Below are 25,895 nucleotides of genomic sequence, written 5' to 3' on the forward strand. Positions count from 1 at the left end.
TTTTCTCTCAAGTTCCAAAACAATGCAAAGGCATATAAAACAAGTTACTGCTGCTCCTAGAATTTGAGGAAATCACCTCCAACACCTAAAATACCTCAAAAAAGGAACCGCTGTTACAGCCAGAAATTTTTCCTGTCCTCCATCTTGGATTGCCCATAATCATTCTATGCCTGACAAAATGATTTTGTTTTATTACCTCAACTGTATTATTAAGTTTTACTGTTTCATTTTACAAAAGCATGCCTACTGTACAACTAAATGCTACATCTATTTCTTCACAGAAGTCCGAATGGATGACAACTACATGTAATCACGCACTTTATGCTATTTGCGATGTTTTCACACAGTTTTATGAAGTTTTAAATCATGTCCTATTGGATGACATATTTGCTCAGCTGCATTGGTGTGTACAGCAAGGTAACCTAATTGTCTTTATTCAGGAATTGTGTACAGGTAGACTTTTAAAATATATTAAGAACCATTTGAATTGTTGCTTGGTAGTCTGGAGCTTGAATATTGCTGAAAAAGAGACATGTTGCCAAAGCTTTTTGTCGTGTACTTTTCAGGATAAATGCAAGAATACCAAACTTCAAACAATCATGGCTACTTACATGAGAGAATAAAGGGGTGATTGATTTGGCAAAAGTTTGCTGAGGACAATTTAACAGAGAATTAAATTGCAAACTTCCTTTTGAGCATGCTCCTTTTGCCTGTAAATGTATGGGAATGGATTCGAGGAAGAGTAGCTTGGCGCACTACACATCAGAAACAAAGTAAAGAAAGGAGGCCTCTCTGCAAGAGCTATTACAGGCTTTATGACAAACAAATCCATGCTGTTAGCATTGTTTTGCACCACTGTTCTGCCCTCCTAAGTTCAGTGACTCTCCCACTACTTGTAATGAACTATGCAAACTATTGTTTGTTTGAAATTTTATGATCTTGTATATGTTCTGCAGATCACAAAATGAAAGTCTTCAGTCACATGTCTCTCAGCTTGTGATTTCAATGAAATTCTAGCTGAATATGCCCAGTGATTGGTTAATAAAACCAGGGTTTGGTTAAGAAAAAGAAGGAAGCATATGTTAGGTACAGACAGGATAGATAGAGTGAAGGCAGTACGAGTATACTTAAGAAAATCAGGAGGGCAAGTAGGGTTAAGGAGAATCCAGAAGGTTTTTACAAATACATTAAGGCTCAAAGGGTAACTAGGAAGAGAACAGAGCCCCTTACAGATCTGCAAGATGGCCTTTGTGTAGAGCCACAGAAAATGGGGAAGATACTAACCAAGTATTTTGCATCAGAATGTACTGTGGAAAAGGTCATGGAAGATAGAGAATGTAGGGAAATAGAACGTGACATCTTGAAAAATGTCCATATCCTGAGGGACAGGATGTACATGTATTTGGAAAGGCAAGACTAATTAGGGATAGTCAGCATGGCTTTGTGCATGGGAAATCATGTCTCACAAACTTGATTGAGTTTTTTGAAGAAGTAATAAAGAGGATTGATGAGGGCAGATTGGTAGATGTGATCTATATGGACTTCAGTAAGGCGTTCAACAAGATTCCTCGGGGAGACTGATTAGCAAGGTTAGATCTCATGGAATACAGGGAGAACTAGCCATTTGGATACAGAACTGGCTCAAACGTAGAAGGTAGCGTGGTAGTGTTTTCAGATTGGAGGCCTGTGACCAGTGGAGTGCCACAAAGATTGGTGTTGGGTCCACTACTTTTCATAATTTATATAAATGATTTGGATGCAAGCATAAGAGGTACAGTTAGTAAGTTTGCAGATGACCCCAAGATCGGAGGTGTAGTGGACAATGAAGGTGGTTACTTCAGATCACAATGGGCTCTTGATCAGATTGGCCAATGGGCTGAGAAGTGGCAGATGGAGTTTAATTCAGATAAATGTGAGGTGCTGCATTTTGGGAAAGCAAATCTTAGCAGAACTTGTACACTTAATAGTCAGGTCCTAGGGAGTGTTGCTGAACAGAGACCTTGGAGTGCAGGTTCATAGCTCCTTGAGAGTGGAGTCTCGGATAGATAGGATAGTGAAGAAGGCGTTTGGCATGCTTTCCTTTATTGGTCAGAGTATTGAGTACAGGAGTTGGGAGGTCATGTTACGGTGTACAGGGCATTGGTTAGACCACTGTTGGAATATTGTGTGCAATTCTGGTCTCCTTCCTATCAGAAAGATGTTGTGAAACTTGAAAGGGTTCAAAAAAGATTTACAAGGATGTTGCCAGGTTTGGAGGATTTGAGCTATAGGGAGAGGCTGAACAGGCTGGGGCTGTTTTCCCTGGAGCATTTGAGGTTGAGGGGTGACCTTTATAGAGGGTTACAAAATCATGAGAGGCATGGAAAGCATAAATATACAGAGTCTTTTCCCTGGGGTTGGGGTGTCCAGAACTAGAGGGCATAGGTTTAGGGTGAGAGGGGAAAGATATAAAAGAGATTGAAAGGACAACTTTTTCACGCAGAGGGTGGTACATGTATGAAATGAGCTGCCAGAGGAAGTGGTGGAGGCTTGTAGAATTGCAACATTTGAAAGGCATGTGGATGGGTATATGAATAGGAAGGGACTGGAGGGATATGGGCCACTTGCTAGCAGGTGAGACTAGATTGGGTTGGGATATCTGGTTGGCATGGACGGGTTGGACCGATGGGTCTGTTTCAGTACTGTACATCTCTATGACTCTTGATAATATCTATCTGTTTTTCATGGAACAAGTAATACAGAAAGATGTTTTTTAAACCACCTTGGCCTAATTAAATTTTCAGTTTTGACAACTGCATAATTGTATTTACTAGAGAAGGTAATTTGACACCTTGAACCAACTTGATTTAATGGGTGGTGATACATTGAAGTGTTTCTTGCAATTTTCAAGTGATTTAATTCCTTTTCTTTGACCCTTTCATCTCGTTATAGATAATGAACAACTGGCCCGATCAGGAACAAATTGTTTAGAAAATGTGGTCATACTAACTGGACACAAATTCAGTCCTTTAGTCTGGGATAAAACCTGTGCTTGCATGCTGGGCATTTTCAAGACCACTATTCCCCATGCGTAAGTTCAAGTTGCCATATATCAAGATGGCTGTAAAGGTTTGTGTGCTTATTTTTTTCAACATTGACAGTTTAACTGAATCCAGAGGTACTATAGCCATTGCATGAACACTTCACGCTCACTTTAAATACCCAATCAATTGTGGCCTGATGGCACCTTTTATCGACTTACTCTGATTATCTATTTTGTGTTTACTATGCAGCCTTCTAGCATGGCGACCCACAGGCATGGAAGAAGAACCTTCAGAGAAGAATTCAGTGAGTGTAATTTGAATCAAATAATTACAAGGTCTGAATACCTAAAGACTGCTTTTTTTTTCAAAAAGTGCTCATTTTTCTGTTATAACTTAGACATGTCTCATTGTTAAAGGATTTGGAAGTTGATCGTCAATCAGTCTGCAGTACAGATCGAAACCTTTCTGAAAAAGGTCAAAGCCAGATATCTAACACCAGTGATGAAACTTGGAAGAATAGACCACATGCAAGTAAGTTATGTTTTTGTGCTCCATGTTTTCTGTTTACGTTAAATATCCATGGAGGATTTTCCTGAACAGTTGGTTGTAAAATATCTATTTCTTCTAGCTATGTATGAATACTCTTCAATTGGTAAGCGTTGCTGCAACAAGCACTAATAAGTATAGATTCCAGTTGAAGTAACAAAGGCTACAATCTGAGTCTTGGAAAAACTTTAAAGTCACCCTTCTGCATAGGGTGAGGAAAAAGAAGTTAACAATCCTCCTGCTTCTGCTGACTGTAGAATGACTGAGTCATGTCAGCAAATGAACATGAATGGCATTATGTATTGTTTTTAAGGTGCAACAAAACATAATTTGGGGTTAATAATCACATTCTTCTTAAATTTTAAATGTGTGAACAGCCAGAATGTTGGATTTTTTTGCATGGTATCTGTATATTGATTAATTGAATTTTCAAATCTCCTAATCTAGTATCATGTTCTGTATTACATCCAATAGCAGGGAAAAAAATTGACTCAGTAACTTGTCTATGCAACTAATGACTGACTGTTTAGATGACATGTCAGCATCCAATTAATTCTTGAGTTTATGCATGCTTTTCTCATTTTTATTCTTTGATAGTATGTGGGTCTTCCTAGCATTGTTGCTCATCCCAAATTGCTCTTGCTGGACCAATTCAGAGGAGAATTAAAAGTCAATCACATTGCTGTGAATCTGGAGTCAAATATAAATCCAATCACGTAAGAATGGCAGATTTCTTTCCCTAAAGGACATCAGTGAACCAGATAGGTTTTTATCCAAACATCAATAGTTTCATGGTCACCAATACTGAGAATAGCATTTATGATCCCAGCTGATGGTAGTCCTGACTCCAGAATAAAGCCAGGCTTGATAGGCATTGGTTTTGTTTTTGCAGTTTGTTAATATTATTGGTTAGTGAACACAGTCACAAGAAGCTTCCATTGTACTTAACTTTTATTACACACGTGAGAAAAACACAATTTACTTTATACAAATAACTACTTATAATGGTCTTTTTGCAAATATCTAAAACAACGGGCCAACCCTTTTCCCAAAACAACAGCCTTCGAGATATTCAAACCTCAGTGAAAAGTGACCCTGTTTGCATTATTCATTGTGTACATCTACTTTTTTTTTGACCAACTTCTGTGATTAGTTGATAGTCTTTAGTTAATGTCTCTTTTTGAGATCCTTGAACTGTTTGTACATCTTGAATTACTTCTTAGCATGTGTTCTTTTAAGCTCATGTAATCACCATGTAATCACCTTGTAGCATGTTTTCTTCTCTGACACTTTAAAGCCTTTTGTTTCTGTACCAATTAACTATTCATCTTGGGGATTTTAAAAATGCCTTATTAAATGCATGTATACAAATTTACATATAACCCTTCACAACTCTCCAGACCGAAAAATGAAAATAAAACAATGTTTCCTCATGTATCCACAATACAGAAATACAAATCAAACTTAAATCTAAAGATGGTTCTGTCCATTTTAAAATTCAAGTTTCCAAAAAAGATTTATCAAACATTTATCACATTTTCAATTTTTTACTTAGTTGAATTTAACAGCCACCAGCTACCATGGTTGGATTGAAACTTGTATCCTCGAGGGCATTAGCTCAAGCATCCTGACTACATGTTTAGTGACATTACCACTGTTTATAAAAGAACGAGTGAAACAGCTACACCTGATACAAAACTAATCTGATAGTGGTAGCCAGCAATTGTATTAGAATTTCTTCACTACAACTGTCTAAATACATGACCTCTTCCACTTAAAAGGATGAAGGCAGCAAGTGCATGGGCTGCTACTATATGAAAGATTTCTTGTTAGTCATGTATTGAAAGCATATTTTTATGTCTTCAATGCTGTTAGGTCAAAATCCTGCAACTCCCTACCTAAGTTAACAACACCACAATGCACTGCAGTGATTCAAGAAGGCTGCTCACTTCCATCCTTTCAAGGGCATTTAGGGATAGGCAATTAATTAGATTAGATTAGATTAGATTAGATTACTTAGTGTGGAAACAGGCCCTTCGGCCCAAGTCCACACCGACCCGCCGAAGCGTAACCCACCCAGACCCATTCCCCTACGTTTTACTCCTACACCTAAGACTATGGGCAATTTACCAATGCCAATTCACCTGACCTGCACGTTTTTGGACTGTGGGAGGAAACCAGGGCACCCGGAGGAAACCCACGCAGACACGGGGAGAATGTGCAAACTCCACACAGTCAGTCGCCTGAGGCGGGAATTGAACCCAGGTCTCTGGCACTGTGAGGCAGCAGTGCTAACCACTGTGCCAATGTTGGCCATATCAGCAGTTTGCAAACAGAAAAATAAATATAGAACAAATGTAGAGTTGTATCAGGTCACCTCTCCATATTGAGTGCGTTACATTTGAATAACTTCCAAGCTTCCTGTTAGGCAGTCTTGTACAGCAAGAATGTTGTTACCATCATGTGACTTATCAACAACTCCCATTCTGAGAAATTAATGGTAAAATATGCATTTAAAATTTTAGTGCCCTGTTTTTTTAATGGCTGCACTAATGAATGAATGTTGCTTGAACCCTCCAATGATTTAATGATTTGGCTGATTTTTTTTTTCCAAGAAATATCCGATCAGAAACTCTTTGCTGCCCTCCTCATCAAATGTGTTGTGCAGCTGGAATTAATCCAAACAATAGACAACATTGTGTTCTTTCCAGCAACAAGCAAAAAGGAAGATGCTGAAACAATGGCAGCTGTACAGGTAAAATAACCAATTTACCGAACAAAACTTCCTCCCAATGTTAAATGTTGCTAACAATTGTTAAAATTTCAATCAAATTCTTGCTCCTTCCTATACCAATCTAAGTGATCAGTTGGTGAGTGAGAGATTCTTAATTTGTTTGTACATTGGTGCATACTCCACTCTGGGGCAAGAGCAAACTATTTAAATATCTGGAAGGTGATACTACATCCAAACCCTGAGTGGGACACTCCCATTTGTTATGGCTGTCTGCTTGTTTGTTAGCTGACTTCTAACACTGCGTTGAGAGGGTGTTTTTATATTCAACACAATTGATCGTGCGATAGTTCTTCAACTGGAAGTTTCACTGCAGGATAATGCTGAAACTTGGGCTGGTACACGTGAGAGCATTCAGTCCCAGTAGCACACTCCAGTAGAGTTTGCGGTTTGAGATATAATCAGCAAGGAAATGGCTTGCTGTTGAGAGACTGGTTGTCAGTCTCTTATTTCCTTTGTAATCACAAAAGATCGTAGTCCTGTCTGTTGAATTATCTCTTTTCTTCCCTTTTTGAAGGGCTGCTTTTAAGGTTTCCTTTGCATCTGTACAAGTTAAATTTGGAGCTCTCTCCCTCTCCCTCTCCCTCTCCCTCTCTCTCCAGGCAGCAATTAAATGCACATTCACAGTTTTTGTCACTGTATCAGCTCTTTTAAATAGATTTTGGAATTTTAAGCTAAAAATGTCCCCACAGTACTTTGAGGTTTTGACCTGTGGTCAGGACAGTGGTCAAGCTTCATTCTGTTCCTAGCATTTAAAATAATATAGACATTGATGGTAAGGTGAATAAAATATGTTTTTTAACAAGTCAATTAGGGAATAAAATAATTCAGTTAATTAAAACACATTAAGTACATATGATGTGTCAATACTTTAGCATGTGAAGACTCCAGGATACTGGTCATATTCAGGGCAAAATATGCCTACACTGTGTTTGTGGCTAGACATACTTGGCTCAGAATTTGAGTTGAAAGCCATGCTGTAGTCAATGCAATACGTCAGGGTGGGAAAATTACCTGAATATCTTGGACCAGGAGATTATCACATGCCTTTAGGAAAGGGTCTTCTGGTTCACTAATTGGTTGTGGACAGGTGAGTGTTACTGCAAGTGAGGCAGATAAGGAGACCAAGTGGATAGGAGCACAAACCTCAGTCTCTGCAATTGTCAAACAAGTTTGAGGCTTTTTCTGGCTTGCTTGGATCTGTAGAGGTGGGTGAGCTAACTGACTAGCATCAGTGCACAGAAAAGTGATGAAAGCAAAAAGGTATGTCGTGGTAGTAGGAGACTGCGTAGTGTAAAGATTGACACAGGATTTGAGGCATTTTTGCTCACGGCTCGAGAGCATCTTGGAATTAGAGGGGGAGAATTTGTTTCTCATGGTTCAATGGTCAAAGCGAGACAAAAAGCAATTTAGCATCATTAGTATGAGGAACTAGACACTAAATTAAGTCATAGGTCCTCCAAGGTAATCACCTCTGGAATATTACCTGAGCAATTAGCAAATAAGATGAGAGAAATGAATGCATGATCTAAAGACTGACATGGGAGAAGTGGATTCTGGGCACTGGCACCAGTACTGGGAAAAGTGAGAACTGTAATGTTGGGACCTGAACTGTGCTGGTACTGGAATTCTAGCAAGGTGCATAACTTTAGGAAGAATATTGAACTCAATATTGGGGCAACGGCTCAAATTTAGGGAGGTATAGTAACTGAAAGAGTAAAGACAAGGCAAGTGCGAAAGGTATTAATAGAGAAAATGACAAATGTTATGGGAGAGAATGTAGAGTACAAATCTCTGACTACAACAGATAAGGCTAGAGGTTACATGAATAATAAAAATGGGAAAAAGTTTCTGCATCTGAATGCACATGGCGTTCAAAACAAAGCAGATAAACTGAACACAAATAAAATATAATGTAATCTGGTAACCATTAAAGAGACATGGTTGAAGGATGTTGCACATTTGGACCTGAATACTACAGCGTTCAGCATATTAGAAAGTACAGGTCGCTGTGATAAAGCAAGGAGGAGTGGGTCTGTAAATTAATGTTGGTATTAGCACAATCCAGTTATGAAAGCATTAGCTAAAGTGAACTAGCAAAATTAGGTTGAGGGATAAGCCAAAAAAGAGATGCAGTAGCAGAAATTTACAGGGATATTTCGGAATTTGCAATAGATACATGCACATAAAGCAAAAATTTCTATGGGGAAGACCCAGCATCCACGGTTAACAAAGAAAAAGTTAGAGGTAGTATCAAATTATAAGCAAACCATATAATTGCCCAAAGACTGCTGGCAGGTTAGAAGGTTAGACAACCATTCTTCGCTGTTCTTTATATCCTAAAAAATTATTAAGGATAGAACTATTGGAACTTTTTTTAAAAAAAGTTTCAGTTTTATTCATTTTCAGAATGTAGGTGTTGCTGGTTTGGCCAGCATTTATTGCTCATCCCTAATTGCTCAGAGGGTAGTTAAGAGTCAGCCACATTGCTGTGCTTCTGGAGTGGAACATGGACCATAGGATGGCAGTTAATGAACTTGATGGGTTTTTCACAACAATTGATAATGGTTTCATGGCCATCATTAGACTCTTAATTCCAGTTTTTTTTACATGAATTGAAGTTCCACCATCTGCCATGGCAGGATTCCAACCCAGGACTCCAGAACGTTATCTGGGTACCTAGATTGACATGAGAGAAAGCTAGCTAGAAAGAGAAAAACAGTAAGTGTTTTTATAAACATTTTAAAAAGAAGAGTTAACACAGATTTTTCATTACTTGCGAAGTTGCACATGTGACTGACGCTGCAATCATAAGTGATAAGCCCCATTCTAGCCTTTTATAATCATAGGAATTTCATGAAAGAAGCAACTGAAGGTGATTTGGCTGAGATCACTGCCCAAGAAATTTCTATAGTAATGACCTTGAGCCAATATAATTGGCCTCCAGTAACCACAACTATTGTACTTTGTGTTAGGTATGACTCTAGCCAGTGGAGAGTTGTCACTAATTTCCATTGACTTCAGTTTTCCTATGGTTCCTTGGTGCTTAGTCAAATGTTGTCTCGATGTTAAGGGTAGTCACAGTTGCCCTCATCTCTGGAATTCCGCTTCATATTTAAACCAAAGCTGTACAGAGGTTTAAATCTGAGCAGTGAAATACAAATTGATCATCAGTCAGGAGCACATAGTCAACAGAAACTAGGTGTTTCCTAACTTGACCAAGGGAATTTAAAATCTACATCAGCTGAATCATTACTTGTGACAGTACTAGAGGCTTAAGAATAGGTCATTTGTTTGCTCACACTTTATTTGTTGGACTAGGAAAATATGGAAAAGGCACATTACATTTTCATGTCATTGGAGCAAGTACAGATGTGTCATGAATCTATAATCAATTGTTTTTATGTACAGAGGGATTCACTTGATGCTGACGTTCATATAGATACTCAAGACCAAGGAATGTATCGATATATGACTTCACAGCAACTTTTTAAACTCTTGGATTGTCTTTTGGAATCACACTCATTTGCAAAAGCTTTCAACTCAAATAATGAACAGAGGACAACATTATGGAGAGCAGGTAAATACATATTAGCAATTAAAAATGAAACTCAATATCTTAATTTTGAACAAGCTGCATTAATCTACTTTTCCCTGCTATGTTGCATTTGAACAGTAATACTTCATTTCACTCACATTTATAAGTAAAGTAGTTTTAATTCAATCAGAAGCTCATTAAATGCACTCTGTTTTATGAAACAGCTATGGAACTATATAGGTGTACTTCAAACCCAAACTTAGTTAATTCTGCAGGATCTGGTTTAAGACCATAAATTTAGCTTTTGTTTTAATCAAATATATAATTAAACTCCATTTGCTGTATGAACTTGGCTATTCATTTGTTAGCATTTCACACTTGGAAGTAAAATACATTTCATTTGGAACATCATCAGCATAAACAGTTCTGCGTCCTAACCAGAAACAGTTAGTCATTAATAATGTGGAGAACTTGCAAAATGGGTGATTTTGGGTTTTTTTGGCACTGCCATCCTAATTGTTTGGGCTAGGCATATTATTGAGAGCATGAATTACAGATTTATTTTCAATATGTTCTTACGAAAGAGCATTGAGCAGGGTACTTGGCACCTTTCTGAATTGACAGACACTGGAGGAGAATGCAGACTAACTTTTAAAGAAACAGCAACAATTTTGAAAGATGTAATTTTTGTAATGTTGTGACAAAACTCTATCCGCACCATAGTTGCAGATATAATTTATTGGACAAAATGAAGATCGATGAATACAGGTGGATTACACATCTATAATTTGGATCCATACACTAATGCTGCCAAACCTGCTTTGTTTCCCAGGACTTTTGTTTTTATTTCAGATTCACGATACTTTGCACAGTTTGCAAGTTGGTATATGCTTTGGATTTCTCACCTTTACTGTCGAGAGATTTTGTGGTCATTCAACACTCCATCCTCGACTCCATAGATTGCACTTTTTTTTTGTTGTTTTTTATTGGATCATTCATCCCAAGCACACACCTAATTCAAGGCAGGTCAATTTGGTAAACTAATGTTTTTGTGGAAACTGATTTCTTAAAAGGCAGAGTAAGTATATAGAACTCTGTGTAATGACAGCATAAAATTGGTTACTTATTATCATATAATACGAAGTGCAAACTTTGAATTCCTTTACTACTTATTCCAGGATTTAAGGGCAAATCTAAGCCTAATCTTCTAAAGCAGGAAACCAGCAGTCTTGCCTGTTGTCTTCGTATACTGTTTCGTATGTACACAGATGAAAATCGGCAGGATTCTTGGGACCATATTCAGAAACGACTGTTGAAGTATGAGAATTTATTTGTGTTTTTTTTTTGTTTTATTGTTGTACCATATTGTCAGTCATGAAAACTGAGCAAGAATTGAGGCCCTGTCATAAATTATGCAGCATTACAGAGATTACCTTCATGCATGTGTTCACATATCTGTGCTGTGCTGCAAAAGTTTTTAATTTACGTATTTAGCAATACTAAGATGACTATTTGATGCACAGCCAATGGCACGTGCTTTGGGGTTTTTCCTGAATTTGTGAAAATGCTCCATTTTTATTTGGTTTGACTTATTTGTTCCTTGCTTTGGGGCAACAATAATCAGAAAAGTAGCCACCTTTGACTTTCTTTACACTACATTGAATAAACATCCAAGACTAGCTGATCTGTGCATGCCTCAGAAATGCAGTTTAATTTGTTCTTGACAAACAAAGGTCAATTGGCACCATCACTCTGTGATCACAAGTTAGTGAAATATGATGAGTGATGGTATTCACCTCATTTAATTTAAGCAGTATCCCATACTCTGAAACACGGATAAATGTTAAAAGGTTTGGTTTGATCAAGAAAACAAGCTTATTACACAAAAATGAATGTAACCTGAACTAAGCCAAGCTTTCTAAATGTAGAAGAAAGTAACGTAAAGTAAAATATGCTAGCTCCATAAAGTAGTTTGCTAGATTACAAAACACATGGACAACAAAATCCAGAAAACCAGAGAAATTTCCCTTGCGTGCCAACTCTTTAGGTTTGACTTAACTGCTTCTCAATCCCAAGAGCTGTGCAGCCTTTTCCTTTCACATGGACAACTTTTTAATGTATTAATACAAATGTTTGTTCCTTGTTTCTAATAATTGATGGTTAATTGGAAGCTATTTTTTATGTCCTTGTTTTATCTTTCAGCTGCCTTTTTTAAATTTTGCAATTGTACTACCCACCACCACTTCCTCTGGCAGCTTGTTCCATACACATACCACCCTCTGCGTGAAAAAGTTGCCCTTTCAGTCTCTCTTATATCTTTCCCCTCTCACCCGAAACCTATGCCCTCTAGTTCTGGACTCCCCCACCCTAGGGAAAAGACTTTGTCGATTCATGCTATCCATGTCCCTCATGATTTTATAAACCTCTGTAAGGACAAGGGATTCCTTGTCCTTGACCTACCTCCTTGACCAAGCTTTTGTTTACCTAACTCAGGTATCTCCTTATGTGGCTTACGTCATATTTTGTTTTTTATTCTTCTGTTGTGAAGAATCTTCTGATATATTGTTGAATTGATGATATAAATATAAGTTGCTACTGAGGAAGTAATATTTGAAGTGAAGTCTTGGATGGTCTAGAAGATAGTGTGCCCATATTTCCAAAAGAGATTTCTACTCAAAGATTATGAAAATTGTTGCTGTAAGTCATTTTTTTTAGTGGTTATTCATGCAATAGGGGATAGCAGTTATTCATCTGAGTTCTTCTGAATACATGGTGATGCATGATCTCCCCCACTGAAGAGTAGCTCAGGCTACTTCAAAGTGCCTTTTCGAGTAAATCATGTTGGAATTAGACTGGATTTACATTCTAAGCCAAACTGATGAGTACAGCAGATCTCTTCCGAAAAGAACATTAATGAGCCAGTTGAGTTTGTAATAGCAATTCAGGGAATATACCAATACTAGTTTTTGTTAGATATATTTCACATGCTTTCCCTTTTGTGTATTAAAAGGAAGTGATAATTCAGAATATTTCTTGTTGAATTCTTATTTTCAATGCCATACATATCTTTTGTGACTTTTTGTCTCTGGGTAACCTCTCAATATTGCAGTTTTTTAAAAAAGTTTTCATTTTATGTGTAACTTGGCTGAATTCTGTTGTATTCCATGGATAACATTTGTTTGAAGAACAAGCAATATCTTACCAAGACAGAAATCATGTTTTGTTTTTAAACTGGATGAAATCCAAATGAAAAAGTTTCCCCTAGGGAAGGCAATGTTGATATTTGTCAGTTTTTCAACTGTCATTTCATAGAAAACTTTGTTTTTCACTAGTGTTTGCAGTGAGGCCCTTGCCTACTTCATAACACTGACCTCTGAAAGTCACCGTGAAGCATGGACAAACCTGTTACTGCTTTTCCTCACAAAGACACTCAAAACTAGTGATGAAAAGGTATGGATGCAACTTATTTTGTTTTACTATTTATGTGCTTGAAATCACGTAAAATAACAAGAGCTTACTTCTTTATAGTTTTTGTAAAAATCTGTAGGGAAATAACAGTCAAAAATTAATCTCATTTGAAATGTGGGATGGGGACTTTAAATCCAGCACCTCCTGTAATTGTTGAGAACCAATGTAATTGTAGTAAGATGGTGACCACACTCTCTCCAGTGAACACTTAACAGGCTTATTAAACTTAAGAATTTACAAGGTACCCTAAGAAAGGATATCCTTCTGGAACCTTACAGACTCAGACTCAAATTTCATGTCTGTTGACATCACAACATAACAACTACTGAGCATGTGCGTAAGGAACCATTATTTATAGCAAGTGTAACCTGCCCTTTACTTCAATCTCCTACTAAGGCATCCCTTTTAGCTGTTAACATTTATCTCTTTACTCTCGCCATTCCTCCCACAAGTCTCCTTTGCTTTAAGCATTCAACTTCGAGTGCACTCACAACTCCCTTGGATGTACATGCTCCCTTATCATCCTCTGTGAAGGTGAGGGCAGGTGTGTAGTTGGATACCAGCTTCACTGTTGATAACAAGAATACAAGTGCATCATCATCAATATGGAAGTAGTCTCTGGACCAGGATCAATTAAAAATTGCTGCATGGAACTCAAGACTGTTTGCCCATGTATTTCTAAACCTTTCTTTTATCAAATGAACATTTTCATTTCAAAAGCCTTTTCTATCATGAACAAGGGCTTAATTCATTATGTTTCTCTGCAAACTTAAATGAAGACTTTTGCTCTTGTTCTGAGGGTTTTCTTTTTCGAATGTAAGATCATTCATTAATTATTTTCCTTGATAATATTTCACTGTGATCGTTGAACATGCAATATTTCTGTATTAGAGAGACTACTTCCTCCTTTTGAGGTTTCTCTTTGTTTTGTCAAATGTTTAAGAACATTAGACATTTTGCACAGGACTTTTGAAAATCTTGTATGTAATCTTTTTCAGTCTTGCATTGTGACACCTACTAATTAGGCTTTTAGTCAAGAGTCTCTGAGGTAGTTTGACTACTACAATTTTTGTTTAACTTTGATTTAATTGGGCTCCTTTTTCAGCTCACCTTTTTAAGCTTCTCCAATACATTTGAATTCTGAAATGTCTTGAGCTACAACATTATCAGGTCTTTTACTGTTAGCTGAGTTTCCTGGAACTTTGCTAAGGTTTTGGTTGTATCTAATGGGTACTAAGATGTAGTGAACAGCAACTTGACCTTTCGGATGTTGGTATTTTTCTGCTTCCCTTTGCTTTGTTGGCCTTTATCACAGGAAGAAATTACTTCAGGTATTTGCAGTTGCTGCTGTTGTGTCCTTAGTAAGGTCTACAGTTGTGCTCTTCAATAAAAGGGTGACTCCCTTCGAGAGGGATGTCAGAGCTTTCACGAATGGAAGTGACTTCTGCTTCCATTAAATCAACAAGATGACTGGAGCTTTGTTCCAATGAGGGTCAGTTAGCTCACTTGGTTTGTGAAGTAGAGTGGTACCAACAGCGCAGGTTCAAATCCCATGTTGGCCAAGGTACCCATGAAGGCCCCTCCTTCTTAACCTCTCCCCTTGCCCAAGGCATGGTGACCGTCTGGTTAAACTTGCCACCAGTCGTCTCTCTAATGAGAAAGCAGCACAATGGTCGTCTGGGACTGAGAACTTTACTACTTTTCTGTACCATCAATTCCAGAAAGACATTGCCCTCTTGTAGCAGATGACCTTTCAGCTTTCTTTACAAATATTTTGAGCCACTTTTTTTGAGAGAAATAAGAGTCTGTGTTACCACTTTGTATTCCTAGGGCTGGAGTGCCTGTAATGCAAAGTGATTCCTGGTATCTTGAATCTATTTCAATGTCACCATTATCACTAAAAGAAAAATATTTAATACCATTGTCTGCTAACTGAAGAATATTTTAAAGCTACGCATGCAGCTCCATTTAATAAAGAAGTATAATGATTAGAAATGAGATGACTGATTTCGATGATGTCAGTTCCATTGGCACAAAGTGTCTGCTCTCTAATTTGATTTTAACTCCAAATGACTCCATGTTGAACAGCAGGCGGTATGAGAATTTTGACCGTCAACAAGCATTTGAAAGAATCAATACATCTGTATCTGTTCCAATTTACAGTTAGATTGTTAGCCATTAACGCTGATATGACAGCCTAGAATTCATCTTGTAGATCTATGCAAGCAAGGATAAAATGATAAGTGGGCCTACCACATCTCCAATAAGAATTCATCCTGTCCCTCTACTGCTGTAACATCCACAGACTGTCTAATTTATGTGGTTGCTATTGTAGCTGTGATTTGGTCTCTGTCTTGGTATTTGGGTCACTTGATTAAAATGGGCTGAATTTCCAGCGGTGGCATGTCTTCATGGCATCATCTGCATAATAATTCTTTGTGCTTACTATTGACAAAGACCTGTAATCTATGATTCTGTTTTGCTCCTGTGTACAATTGTTTTTGCTGAAAACCTGCTGCATTCCCTACTGCCTTTTCTCTGATGCTTTGACAGCTTTTATGCATGCATTTCCCTCTGGTAAGGGATGAACCTTTAAAATCTGATGCTTGCTGCTTTCTGTAGCTGCTGAGTTTCTCTTAAGGTATTGCCTTACTTCTGTGTTCGGGCTGGTCGTCTTCATCTGCATCACTGTGCCACTTTGCTTAAGGTGATCTTTACCATTGACTTCATGATCTGACAATATGGTTACTGACTGCTACCATGTGGCAATGAGGTCTGCTTTCATCGAAGCGAACATTAACCAGCTTTATTAAACATAATTACTTAGAAAGTATGTGAATAGAGGGTATCTTTCTGAAACCTTAAGGACTTTGATACCTATTCCATGTGATCTGAAGTCACTATGACATGGCTGATGTGAACATGCACAAGGAGCTATTCTAAAGTAAAAGTCTGATTAACTCTGCTGTGAATCAAAAAGGGTAACAGTGAAGGTGAATAGCAGGAAAATAAACATTACAACCACCGCAAGTAGGATAAACTTAATGCCCTCCTCTTTCATGATTCCAGAATTGGTAATTTTTTTTTAGCAAAGAGCAAACATCTTTGAAGTACTGTTCAAGCTGATTTTTTTTGTTGCTGTTTCCTTACCATTCATTTTTCCATGGGGTTTTATGTCCCTATTCTTCCTGATATGAAATTCAATTTTGGGGTAAGCACCCATGGTTAATCTTGAAAGTGATATTGATGCATGGCCATGTCAGAACCAAGTCTGAATCTGTTATCCTGTTAGTATACACACATTTTGGATCTGAATTACAAGCCAACAGATAGAAATCCCATCCATCGGTTTGTTTTCTTTTAATTTGCATTGTTGCTGGTTAACTAAACTTAGTATACAATAAAACTTGTAAAATCAAATTCAAACTGTGGTTGTGTGTAATATCAAATACTAAATGCGTTAAGTAAGCCACTGCTTGAAGGAATGTTATTAAGAATAAGTTGACATAATTATAGCTGCAAATGTTAAACACCTGCAGAAAAATAATTAGAGGATCTTAAAGATAAAACCAGTTGAAACCAAAAATGAGTTACAATGTTGGCAAAAGTGCCCTTTGGTGTTTGTGATTTGAAGTGATATTAATGGTGATCTATAAATTTTATACAGCCAACTAAGTTGCAAGAATAGAGCAGTGAATGACTGCCAGATTGACGTGCAAATGTTAGCTCATTACATTTATAAAAATTAAAATATTTATTCCTTTAGTCTGTGCTTCTGACATTTTATTTTGTTTTCTTTTGAAGTTTAAGATCCATGCATCAGCATACTATCCATACTTGTGTGAAATTGTACAGTTTGACCTCATCCCTGAACTGAGAGCAGTTTTACGCAAGTTCTTTCTACGCATCGGCTTTGTATTTCAAATATGTCATTCAGAGGAGCAGCCACGAGAAGATGCTACATAACAAAAAGTCAGCATGCATTTCTACTCCAAGCCTGTAAATTGAATCTCTGTAAATGTATTACCTGTTGTAGTCAAAGAAACATGAAGTTTGGAGCTATTTTTAAACATTGTTAGGTAAGCCCAACATAAATGACGTGCAGCTTGTATAATTTCCTGAATCCCTGTGCATTTCTATAATTTGCTTTTATTAACTTCTGTTTGTCTTAATGGAATATCTGCATTATTTCTAATATGTCTTTAAAATACCTACTTAAAACCATTTCAATGACTTCAATTAGTTGTGTATGCCAACATTACGGGACATTACTGTCTTAAACAGTAAATATTCAAGGTAAATATATGGTTTGGACACAATACAGTGTAAAATGAAGTTGTTAATATCATGAAAACATTATGGTTTCAGTGCTTTTAAATTAGTAACTGTTAAACCAAGAAATGTATAATTTTGAATTATAGTTGTGATGTGCCAGAAGCACAATAACATTAATTGCTTATTGTGAGAATGTTGGTACTTGAAAGATGCTGAGAATTTGAGACAAAAGTGGCAATTATCAGTTCAATATTTCCTCATTGCACAATTCCATTTTGTTTTGAGTGAAAGTGATGAATCTCAGGTGTTTCTGATTTCTGCTTGCGGAAATGCTTTGGAGTTTGCATATTCCATTTCCCTCCTGTAAATTTTGACGATAGATCTTAGAAAAGCACAATTATAAATTTGCAATAAGGGAACAACATTAATACCCTTTTGAGAATGAAGCTTGATTTCAACTTGGCTGTTTTAGGACTGAGAAAGGAACATTGCAATGTATAGATTATACACAAACTGTCCCACATGGCAAAATTTCTTAACTTTGTGTTGCTATGAATACCCAGGGAAATACAATCCTCTTTTTATCTCTTAACTAATGCGCCATGAATCCTGTAGCACCTCAAGGCCAAATCCTGCAGCATGAGAATGTTCATTGAGTCTCAAACCTACAGGATTTGCCAACATCTCAATGAAATTATTTTTATAAAACTACATAAAAGCTATGCTTTATACTGTAGGGAAGCTACATGTTTAACCAATGAAAAACAGTTAGTTGTGCTTAGCCTCTATTCCCTCACAATAACTGTTCCTTAAAACATAGCCTGACTTTGCACAATGTATTAACTTACAGCTAGATATTAATAGTGTGTAACATAACTGGCAGACCAATGTTCTGAATTGTATTTTTGCTCACTGACATTAATCTTCGTGCCTACGTGCTGATGGGTAGCTTGTCGATCTCCTCCTTGGATTTCATCCCCCAGTTTACTTTTTCAAGTCTTGTGAATTTCGTGAAAACAACACATTTTGAGCAGATCTTGATAGGTCCTTTGTATATTACTGCACCCTAATCATAAAGTGCAGATGTCAGGCAGCCAGTTAGAAAAACAGTCTTAGTCTGCAACATTTAACAAATCTAAGACCTGTGTTTTTGCAACTGACTATGCAGAAACTTCACTGATGCTACACTATGTACAATAGAATTATGTATTTCCCAGACATTTGATACTTATTACAATTTAACTGTAAATTGGGTAAAAAAAACAACTATTAAACACTTGATTAGAAGATAAGTCATAATTTTTAATTAAAATTCATGCATGAGGAACAGTCGATCAGATATCGGTTTTAGTATATTTACATTAGAACTCAAAAGATAAGTAAGAAAATCCGTAGTGATTGCTGTGTTTCACACTGACTTCCACTTAAGTGTAAATTCCCACAAGCCTTTATCTCGGCTCTGTTGAAGCCAGAATCGGTAACATACCACTCTCTTCAGTATCAAATGGTAAAAAGAGTTTGAGGCAGAGCCCTTTTTTTTTGTAAAATGGGGTAAATTAATGATGTAAGATGCTTACCTGGAAAGATTGTAAATTTTCCCTGTTGGTTTAATTTATATTTTAAGTGCAAGCAAATATTCTAGCATTTATATGTAGAATGCTGTGACTTTACAGAAATTCTGAAATTGTTGGTTTGCTTGAAGATTTGTATTAGCGCCAATGATCTCAGTCCACAAGTGTGAAGTCATACTGATGTACAGTTGTATAAGCACTGTTTGCACTTTTGACCAAAGAGCCATTACAAATTTGAGAAACTATTCAGTGAGGGGACATCAGATTATTGAACCATGCAAAGAATTATAATCAAGTTAAATAGAATGTTACCACTGCCCTGTCTGAGAGCACACTTCCTACAGAATGAAGATTCAATCTGGATTTCCTGATCTTCATTTATCTCTGATCTTTGAAATAGTTGTCGCGTAAACGTATATAAATTGATACTGTTGCTTCAATGATTCACCAGGTATAACTTGGACGAACCACCAAGCTGAAATCTTATTGCAATGAATGTCTATAATAAATCAGATGTTGTTTACCATACATTTTGAGCAATTCTTAGGTGGCTGTAACACCTCAGGAAAAGCTTACAATCTTAACCACACCATTTTGTCTAGATTTACACTTAACACATTGAGATTGTTAGAGAGGATAGTTTTAACTCGTGAATATGTATTTGCTGATTGAATGTGCTCTGTGTTGATGAATGAGGACATCGACACAAAAATAAAGATTGCAATGGAGGAGTTTAAGTCAGTAGGTCTAAGAGATTATGATAAAATATCTCAAATTATATGGGAATTAAATGTTTAAAATCACATAACACCAGGTCATAGTCCATAATGTTTTATTTGGAAGCACTAACTGTTGGAGCGCTGCTTCTCCTGTTGAAGGAGCCGCACTCCAAAAGTTAGTGCTTCCAAATAAACCTGTTGGACAATAACCTGGTGTTGTATGATTTTTAACTTTGTCCACCCAGTCCAACACCCACACCTCCACATCAGGGAATTAAACGTGTATTTTAAATTGCTTCACTTGAACATCAATGCAAATTTTTCTAAGCTCCTTTCTAAAACACCATGTCAAAAAGTATACTTCCAAATCATCTAAAAGTAAAAATGAAAGATTGTAATTTAGTACTAAATTTGGCATTAAATGAGCATCAAATTTAATTTCCACAGATGTGCATTAAATGCAACCAATATTAGCGTTAGGTATAGATTTTTTGTTTAGCTAGAATACTTTTTTTCCTGATTCTGGCTTTGTTTGATTCATTTCATTGGTGTGGGTAGTGGTCATATATTTAATGTGTTTTTCTTTTAATAATCAGGTAATTTAGTTATGTAATTGACAGAAAATCACAGCAGTACACTCAATAATTCTGTTCAAATTTATACTTACATGTTATGTCCACCAATAACATTTATAACCAGTGGAAAAGCTTTTACCATGCAGATGTGTAAACTTATTTGCTTATAGTTCTAGAAAATTAGTTTGTTATCTAGCTCCATGAGCCTTGTTCAACATCTATTCCTGCAGTTGATTTACTGAGAACATTTATAAACTTTCAAAGAGCTAAAATAGCTTGCTTATTTGTGACATTTTGCAAAAATATAGGTACTGCTGCTCGTGTCTCTTGTGGGATCACTGTAGGCTTGCAATGCTCACCACCTCGAGCATAACCACTGAATATAAACCCCAATTTTCATGAAGAAAGATTAACACTAATGTAGCCAGATGTGCTCAAATTCTGTGTCAGTTTGTGTCACTGGTTTTTCCTACTCAGTAAAATTGCTTACAGAATTTGCCATGTATTACAGAACAGTCAGAGGTGTTGCTGCTGCTTCAGCAGTGCTGATGAATGGTGAAGCCATTGTTTCTCATTTGCATTGCTGCTCTGAGGCTACTGATGATGTAATTGGAGATGCAATGTAACCTCAGCAAGACACCAAGTACTTTGACTATTAGATAAGACATATTAAACACTTTTATGATTTGATCTTGTCTAGTGGCGCTTGTGCTATCATAGTATCACACTGAATGAACACTGACTTTCTTTTATTATACTTAGTTTTGAATGTGAGTTCAAGTATTCTGTGCAACCAAGGTAGGGTAAAATGATGAACGTGTGACCGTTGCATTTCAGATGAATGTATTCTTGCATCATGAGTTGTTACCGTGGTCACCTTAAGTATTCTTGCCAGCAAATTACATTTTGTATATCGATAAAATATCATTGCATTAACCAGTGTTGCATTTGTTGCTCCTTGCTGTTCTTAAATACATTGATGAGCTACAAGAGGCAAGCATTAAAGTGGGTGATGTTAAATCATGTCATTCCAGTCCTCCCCAATGTGTATATCTGATTCGTGATCCTGGCCAGGGTCTCTTCCTTTCCCTCTCTAACAACTACAATAAACTCTTCACTGTCTCCAGCTGTGATCACCTAAAAATAGAACCTTTCTATTTTCTATGACTTTGTACCAGACCAGGTAATGTATTTTCAATGAGTCCTCAAGCAAGACTATTCTCAGGTTATTTCATTGAGAATACCCATTTTAAAAAAACAGCAGATCCCAGGCTGTAATGTCAAAAGAAATCTTTGCACCCTAATTTAAATAAGTTTGATTGCTAAGATTAAATTTCTAATTTGGTAGTGTTGTCATGTTGTATGAATGTATATGCTAGAACAATCTGTTAATTTTTTGGCACCACTGAAAATATAGTGTGCGCTTCGGTTATTATCCCAGAAATTCAGTTAATGGAAATGATATGCCCATGGTGCAAACTAAAAAGAATAACAATCCTGAAAATTTGAACTGATGATTACTGTATCCAATCATAACTCCATTTTGATGTACTATTTGGACTGCTTGTATGCAGAATATTACGTTTACATATTTAAGTTCTATACATTATGGAGACAATGTAAAAGTAATTATTCATAGGTTTTATGAATTATATATATATATTACTGTGAAGTGCATTTAAAAATATATATAATTTAAAAGCATTCCTTGCCACTGTGGATGTATAAATATTTTGAAAAACAGATCAAATATATAATGAATAACTATTGTAAAGTTTTCTATTTCAAAATATTCTGTATACTACTGTACTGATTGGAATAAGAATCCATTAATAAATCAACGAGGTTTTACACCTATGTTACTCACTACAACTGATGCTAAAAGCTCAATTATTTGCACTGGTGTGCTTTTAAGTATGTAATAACATGATTTATGTAACAGATTATAAAGTTATTGCTGATTCGATCTGCAACTTTCTTGAGTTTTGAATTTCCACAGTCTGGAACCTCATGATCTGCCATATCCCTCACTCCTGCATGACCAACAATCTTGTTTGAAAAAGAAATGTAAACCTCCTCGGAGCTGGACCTCCCATACCTAAAAATGAGATTCTGGATTTGTGGTGCTGGAAGAGCACAGCAGTTCAGGCAGCATCCAAGGAGCTTCGAAATCAGGAATAAAGGCAGTGATCCTGAAGTGTGGAGAGATAAGCTAGAGGAGGGTGGGGGTGGGGAGAGAGTAGCATAGAGTACAATGGGTGAGTGGGGGAGGGGATGAAGGTGATAGGGCAGGGAGGAGAGGGTGGAGTGGATAGGTGGAAAAGGAGATAGGCAGGTCGGACAAGTCATGGGGACAAGACAGGTTGAGGCGGTTAATGTCCCACCTGGACACCCCACGCTGGCCTATTACCTGCCCTCGACCTCTTCATTTCCAACTGCCGCCGGGACATTAACTGCCTCAACCTGTCTACCTCCCTCCCCCACTCCAACATCTCACCCTCACAACGCGCAGCCCTCCAATCCCTCTGCTCCAACCCCAACCTCACCATCAAGCCAGCGGATAAAAGGGGCGCAGTGGTAGTCTGGCACACTGACCTCTACACCACTGAAGCCAAACATCAACTCGAGGACACCTCTTCCGACTGCCCCCTCGACCATGACCCTACCCCCCATTACCAAACCATCATTTCCCAGGCCATACAGAACCTCATCACATCAGGAGATCTCCCACCCACAGCTTCCAAACTCATAGTCCGGTGTGGGATATAGGTAAATTAATGTTACTTCTGCAATTCCATCTTACAAAGTAAAATGAACTCACACCAGTGTGTAATTGTTTTAGCCAAGAGCTGAGTCAACAAGAATGGAAACGATGTGGAGGAAATATATAATTGTTTTTGTATTAGCTAAAACTGTATGTCAGAAGGTAGACATTATGGGCAAGTAGATAAGATGTTGTGAGGGGATGAAGTTAAGCTAGATACGCCTGTACAAACAGTAGGTATAAACATGTGCTTCCCACTTTTACGAAAACACAGGAACAAACCCCAATTAAAAGGGTCATAGGGATCAGAACGGCCTCGGGAAAGGCACAGATGAAGGGGGTAGATAATGATGAAGAAGGGATATGCCTAACAATGACCTATAGCAGGGTAAGGTCAAACAGCCTTGTGAGGCCAGAAATAAGCATTTTATCACAGACAAGGCCGGATAAGGCAAGAGGCAAACAGGGGTAATGGGGGCCGGTCTTAGGGAAGTGGATGATGTAAGCAGGGGAGGGAGCAGTGTAAAACAATGGACATTAAATCATATAAATATTATGTATGAATTGAACCTGGGGTGTGTATGTCCTCTGCCTTTTAGACACGGGACATCACATCCACTTGCAAGCGTAAAATAAGTGACACAATTGATTCAGATCTTGTCTCGGACTGAAATTATTGAAGTGAGTGGGCTTTGTTTCTCACAATTGGGGGCTGTCCGGGATTTTCTTCCATCACCGGGGGGAGTGGCTGGCCTTGGACACTGGGAAGACGCGTCCCGTTCCCCATTGAGGAGCGGTCTCGTGTCCTGGTTTGGTCTGCTCCCTTGGGCGACTGGTACGAATCCCACAAGAGAGACATCTGAATCAGACAGTGATAGGAGCTCGATAGACAATACGGCACAAAGGGGCCAGGCAACTCTGTGCACAGACCAAGGTAAGAAACCTGACTTTTAAGTATTGCCTTGGTGGCCGGGATTGAGTTTTAGTAGTTAATAAGGGACTAACGAAGGAACTCAATATGGGTTGTGCCGTGGGTAAGGAAAAAGCCTCCGGGAAAACTAAAGAAGGAAAAAGCAATGGAATTGGAGGCGGGGTCCCTTACAACATACCCCCAGAAAGTCCTTTGGGGAGGATGTTGTGGAATTGGCAAAATAATACTTGTACAGGGGAAAAAGATGATTAAATATTGTTGCTTCATATGGACTAAGGAATCCATTCTTCGTCCCGCCTCTTTTGGCCAAAATTCAGGTCGGACAAAGACTGGGTTTGTAAATATCTGAATTTATTTGTCAATGAGTGAGAGAGAGAGAGAAAGAGAGAGAGAATGAAGAGAGCTGTACAGCTGGTAGAAAGTTTAACCCTTTGTGATTTGGTTTGAATGCACATTTGTTTGTTGGTGATTGAATGTTTGCGTTTTATTCCCTGGAGCTTGAGTTCCGGGACTGTTTTGAATCTGATTCTTATCATGGAAACTAAACATGATTTCTTTTAAGGTTAAGGATTCTATAGAGATTATGAAAAAAAAGAATGATAACTCCTGTTCTTCTTACAGGTCATGACTGCCTTACTATCAGTTTCTAACTAATCTCTTTTATCTTTACATAAAAGCGATTTATGGAGGACAGTTGAAGTTTCAGTTCAACATTAGATTGTAGTAAAAACAAGATCCTATGGTTAATATCTGTGACCTTGGATTCGGCCATAGTTCATGCATTAGAAGTTTTTTTTTAAAACTTGAATAGACAAAAAATTTTAAGGCAGCTCTGATTATTTCACGACCTATAGTATTGTAATTGAGCAATGATTGGTCAGGACTACTTAAGAAAACTAATTTTGGATTTAAATTAAGGGACTAAAACTGGGTGATTACAGTGGATTTCAAAATTGAGAACTGTATGCATTTTACATTTTGAATATTAAATACTGAATAAATGAATGTAAATATATAAATATATTTACAAGTTTGGAACAGGCTTTAAAGTTAGTCAAGCATGAATTGATGAATTGGTGTTTGAAGTTATGGGGAGCTAGAAATATTGCAATACTTCTTTAAAAAAAAGAAAAAGGGGAAGAACGTAATGACTTATCCCCTTCGGGAGGTACCAATAGGGGATAAAGAGATTGGGTTTGTAAGTGCCCCCCTCAGCAGTGGGGAGGTCAGAATATTTAAAAAAGAAATGAAGGTCCTGGTTGAGGATCCGGTAGGGTTGTCTGAACAAACTGATCAATTTTTGGGGCGCAGTCTGTATACCTGGGCTGAGTTAATGTCTATTTTGAATATACTATTTACTGGGGAAGAAAGGGGACTTATATGGGGAGCAGCCATTAAAATATGGGACAGGGAACATCCCATTGGAGATGGGGATGCTGGACAGGGAGAGGTGAAGTTTCCCCTCAGAGACCCCCAGTGGGAAAACCAAAATCCGGAGCATAGAGAAGAAATGAAGGAATTGAAAGACCTGATTCTAAAAGGTATAAGAGAGGCAGTTCCGAAGTCACAGAATTTGACTAAAGTCTTTGAAGTTAGACAGGAGAAAGATGAGACTCCTTCAGCTTTTATTTTGCAGAGATTAAGAGACTCAATGTGGAAATATTCTGGAATGAACCCTGAGAACCCAGTGGCAC

The 25,895-nt window shown here is 37.5% G+C and overlaps 1 protein-coding gene across 1 annotated transcript in view; it reads left to right on the forward strand.

Moving 5' to 3' along the window:
- The window catches only part of LOC140463026 (brefeldin A-inhibited guanine nucleotide-exchange protein 2-like), a 96,745-nt gene extending 74,273 nt beyond the window's left edge, over positions 1-22,472 (forward strand). Inside the window, 9 exon segments of the mRNA XM_072556631.1 lie at positions 282-417; positions 2,932-3,070; positions 3,273-3,327; positions 3,440-3,554; positions 6,185-6,324; positions 9,772-9,940; positions 11,077-11,215; positions 13,231-13,348; positions 17,171-22,472. Of these exon segments, the coding sequence (XP_072412732.1) occupies positions 282-417; positions 2,932-3,070; positions 3,273-3,327; positions 3,440-3,554; positions 6,185-6,324; positions 9,772-9,940; positions 11,077-11,215; positions 13,231-13,348; positions 17,171-17,332 (1,173 nt within the window). The 3' untranslated portion in view covers positions 17,333-22,472.
- Positions 22,473-25,895: the final 3,423 nt, after the last annotated feature.

Source organism: Chiloscyllium punctatum, chromosome 37 (assembly GCF_047496795.1).
Source record: "Chiloscyllium punctatum isolate Juve2018m chromosome 37, sChiPun1.3, whole genome shotgun sequence".
Classification (NCBI taxonomy): Eukaryota; Metazoa; Chordata; class Chondrichthyes; order Orectolobiformes; family Hemiscylliidae; genus Chiloscyllium; species Chiloscyllium punctatum.